The 4,135-nt window shown below is 45.1% G+C and overlaps 1 protein-coding gene across 2 annotated transcripts; it reads left to right on the forward strand.

The window, feature by feature from the left end:
- Positions 1-775: 775 nt before the first annotated feature.
- On the forward strand, positions 776-3,355 carry LOC124666873. Of its 2 annotated transcripts, XM_047204198.1 has the most exons (5): positions 776-1,041; positions 2,113-2,241; positions 2,340-2,421; positions 2,578-2,694; positions 2,810-3,355. In XM_047204198.1, the coding sequence occupies exons 2-5, from the start codon at positions 2,123-2,125 to the stop codon at positions 2,858-2,860; spliced, it is 369 nt and encodes a 122-aa protein (XP_047060154.1). In that variant the 5' UTR covers positions 776-1,041; positions 2,113-2,122; the 3' UTR covers positions 2,861-3,355. The 2 variants fall into 2 exon arrangements, with proteins under 2 accessions (XP_047060154.1, XP_047060155.1); XM_047204199.1 differs by lacking the exon at positions 776-1,041 and having other exon boundaries at positions 2,106-2,241.
- The last annotated feature ends 780 nt before the right edge of the window (positions 3,356-4,135 follow it).

Here is a 4,135-nt window from a genome sequence, read left to right on the forward strand (position 1 = left end):
CATGCCCGGGCCGAAGACCCGGACGTCCTCAAGCCGCGAAGAAGACCCAGCGAAGCCTCCTCGTGCCATTGACGAGACGCAGCCACGATGGATCGCGATCCGAACCACGGGCCCAGATTCGACCACACCGCAGCCAACATCCGCCGCCGGCCGCCGGAGATCCGTCGGCCACCGCCATCCCGCTGCGTTCAGTCGACGGAGGAGGAGGAGGGTGTAGGCCGCCGCCCCCACACGCTCCCGCAGGCCGCGCTGCGCTCTGCCGACGGAGCACCGAGCCGCCACCGCCGCCTCACCACAGGGGCTTTGCCCCGCGGCGTCCTCGGCGACGGCGGCGGAGGAGGGGGGCCTGTAGGGGAGGGGAGGAGGGCGGTGTGGAGGGGAACTCCCCAGGGACGGCGGGCGACGCCGCCGCCTCGGGGGAGAGAGGTTAGGTCAGATGGGGGAGAGAGGCTGGTAGATCAGGTAGCTGAAGAAGCAAATGATTCCTTCTGTTGACAAGTTCGTGAATTCTTTTGTTCCCACTTCAATGTATCAAATGGCAAGGAGTGCAAGTTTCAAGTTTCAACTTTCAAGATTTACCGTTTCGTAATTTTTTTCAAAGACCGGTCAATACTGGGATCCGGAGTGACGCAACACGGAAGATAGGGAAATCGTTACTCGCAAATAGAATTGCGGATACATTCGCTGGCCCATATATGGCCCAAACAAATGGGCCAACACTACGGGAAACATCAGGACGCTTCCAAATCCCTAACTTCCCGACGCTTGGAGGTCGAAGCGGCGACGACCGACGGCGAGGTGCGGCCGGCGTGACGCGTCTTGCTTCTCTTGACGGCGGCGAGTGTCGTGCGCAAGGAAGGAAGGAGCTCTCGGCGACCTGGTACCTCGTGACCTTTTGGCGGACGGCGGCAACCCGCGGCCGGCGCCAGGTCCTCTTGTCTCCGGCATCAGGCGACCGCGTGCCCGCGGGAGTGGCGGCGGCACACCAATCCAGCACTCAAGAAATTCTCCTCTTGAAGCTCGCTGCCCGACCTGAGCACCGTGAGTTCCATCTCAATCCCCTTTTTGTTTTTGTTTTCAAGCCGTCAACCCAGTTGTCACAGTTTTGATTATTGATGGGCTTTGGCACATTTCAGTAAAAGCAGAACTTCTTAGAAACCCGTGTGTCAAAACCTCTATATTTGAGGGATAATTCCAACCTTGCCATGTGTTGGATCAGTCCAAAAGGAAAACATGTAGCTGAGCTGGGCCTGTTGGGAACAGACGAAGGGGCACAATGTTCATATCAGGCCCTATGTTTTGACCCTTTTGTTTCTTAAATGTTGGTAGAATGATGTAGAACCTGGAAATGTAACTGTGTTTCCACTTTTCACCACTGCAGCACTGCCTCTAAGCATTTGATGTTTCTGTATAATTAGAACTTAGGCATTCCCCTTGTCTCCAGGTATTTTGTTCATGCCTAAAGAGATGCAGAAAGTTCTGTGTCAATACTCGTTTAACCTATCAAGACTATATAGATTAACAAGTGTTTGCCTTTCCCTTTTAGCGTCTGTGGCAGATGGCTACGTTAGTGGCATCAGCAATAACCTAGAAATTTGTAATATCCAGATGCAATGTAGGATAATGATTTGTTTGCTGATGTCTGCATCAGTGCCGACTCTGTTCAACTGTGTTTGTCGCCACTTGATTTATCTGTTTTTAAGTGTGTTTCCACCACTGCAGTACTGACTCTAAGCATGTGATGTTTATATGTATATTACAATTTAGGCATTCTCTTTTTGTCTCTAGGTATTTTGTTCGTGCCTATATGGATTAAGAAGTTTCTGTGTTGGCATTCTCCCTGTCTTTTTGTTCGTGCCTATATAGATGCAGAAGTTTCTGTGTAATTACTTGTTTAATCTGTCAAGCCCATATAGATGCAGAAGTGTTGCCTTTTCCCTTTTTGCGTCTATGGCAGCTGGTTATGTTAGTGGCATCAGCAATCACCAAGGAATATTTAATTTCCAATAGCAATATAAGATAATGTTTTGTTTGCTCATGGCTGCATCAGTGCTGACTGTTGAATTGTGTTAATCTCACTTGATTTATCTATTTTTAAACACCATCGTCAAGCTTCGGTGAGATGGATATTCTATATCAGTGCAAAGAGATCTTAAAGATTCAGAAGTTTAGGCGCCTGGCGTCCTATGCTGGATTCTATTCCTTCACTACCCTCGTTACCTATGCTTACACAAGCAATACGTATGTCAATGCTGAATTAGTCCTTTTTTCTTAGTTGTAAACGTTGCCAATTATTGATCTTACCTGCCAATATTCTTCTCTCTCTGAGCTTACTGTAGGACAAGGGCTGGCATTTCGAGGGCTGATCAGTATTACGCCTCCTACCCTTCTGGAACTGAGCTACTAACTGACACTGCAAAGGTAGGGAAACCGAACAGACGTTTTGTGTTTATGCTATGAGAATTTATATTTTACCTTAGGAGTAAGCAGATGTAAATAAATTTTCATTTGTTTTAGCATGTCAATTGCTCACTTGCTTCAGAGAGGTGATATCTGACATCTTTTGGTGGTTTGCAGCTTTACAAGGCTGCATTAGGTAATTGTTTTGAAATAGACGACTGGGGTCCAATAGAGTTCTCCATCATGGCAAAGCACTTTGACCGGCAAGGCAAACCACCATATGCTTACCATGCTGTGAGTTTCTTAATACTTGCAAATATGCACTACGAAACAGCTATGCTCCTTTGTATGGATTAATTTCCCCACCTAATTTGTAAGTTTTATATCGATATTTACTTCTTTTTTCCAGCAATACATGTCGCACCTTCTATCCCATGGCCAACTCGATGGAAGTGGTTAACTGCTGGATGTGTGTCACTTGACTCTCGTGAGGCCTTGCTACAGTTTGCCAGTTACAAGTACTGTATCGGGTGTCGTAAAAAAAGAGATTTCTTGTTTGAAATCCCGAATTTTGCTGCCCCATGACGATTTGAAATAAAAACAGAAGCTGAGTATTAGGCCAGGATGCCATGAAACACTACAGTGTCAGCTTATTTGTCATGGTATAATTTGTGCTGATTTTTTCAAAGAATCATGATGGTATCTTGTTGAAGCATGGATGGATGTAGTCATTATTTGTTGCCAAATGTTACTCTTTTATCGGCAGTGTTCCTGAACTCCAGCAAAGATCAGGGACCTCCACCCTACGCCTAGAGTTGCTACCCTGGATCTCTGGCAGGCGAGCTAGCAACTGTAGGTGTGTGAATGACAGCTGATTGGCTCCTGGACTTCAGTTGATCATCTTGAGGTTTTCAGTACAAGTTCAGAGGTGTCTCAAGGTTCGTGGTATGCGGAATTCGGTGAATCACATGTGTGCATTAAGGATGGCAATTTTACCCGCGGGTATAGGGCACGGGTATTGCTTTGTACCCGTGGGTATACCCATACCCTGCCCATTTATTGTCAATTTCTTATATTACACGTCTATTTTTATTGACTTATGAGTTACTATATGAGAATGAGATTTTTATATTTTTTTAATTGTTATGTACTCAACTACATGTTATCGAGTTGACATAATGATAAATATAAAATTGCGAGAAACTTATGTACAATTTAACCCTGCCCATCGACTATACGGGTATGGGTATGGTATTGCTCTACCCTGCCCATACCATGCCCATTGCCATCCTTAGTATGCATGCTGACCATCGCAGGTGGAAGGCTAGAGCTACCTACCTGTAATGACATGGTGTAACATTTCCATCAAAATGCAAACAAAAGTGTGCCATTGTCAGAATTTTATACTTTTGCTGATTGTTTTCGGAGAATTTGCTATGCCAACATAGAGTGCTTGCAAGGCTTCTGACATATAAGGCCTGGTGTAGACCGAGCTACATGTAGCTCGGTTTTTAAAAAAATTAAAATCAGCACTTTAAAGTTTCAGAAAAATCTGAAAATAAATCTAAATGTCAACAATGTTGTGGTCTACTATTCTGTAAAATTTCAGCTCTAAGTACATTATATTGTGGGATGCACAAAAATGACAAATCAAACATATGAACAATGCAAGATTTTAGAACCTCAAAAATTGTCCGATTTTATCATTTTTGTGCAGCCCACAATATAAGGTATT

The sequence above is a fragment of the Lolium rigidum genome, chromosome 6 (genome assembly GCF_022539505.1).
Source record: "Lolium rigidum isolate FL_2022 chromosome 6, APGP_CSIRO_Lrig_0.1, whole genome shotgun sequence".
Classification (NCBI taxonomy): domain Eukaryota; kingdom Viridiplantae; phylum Streptophyta; class Magnoliopsida; order Poales; family Poaceae; genus Lolium; species Lolium rigidum.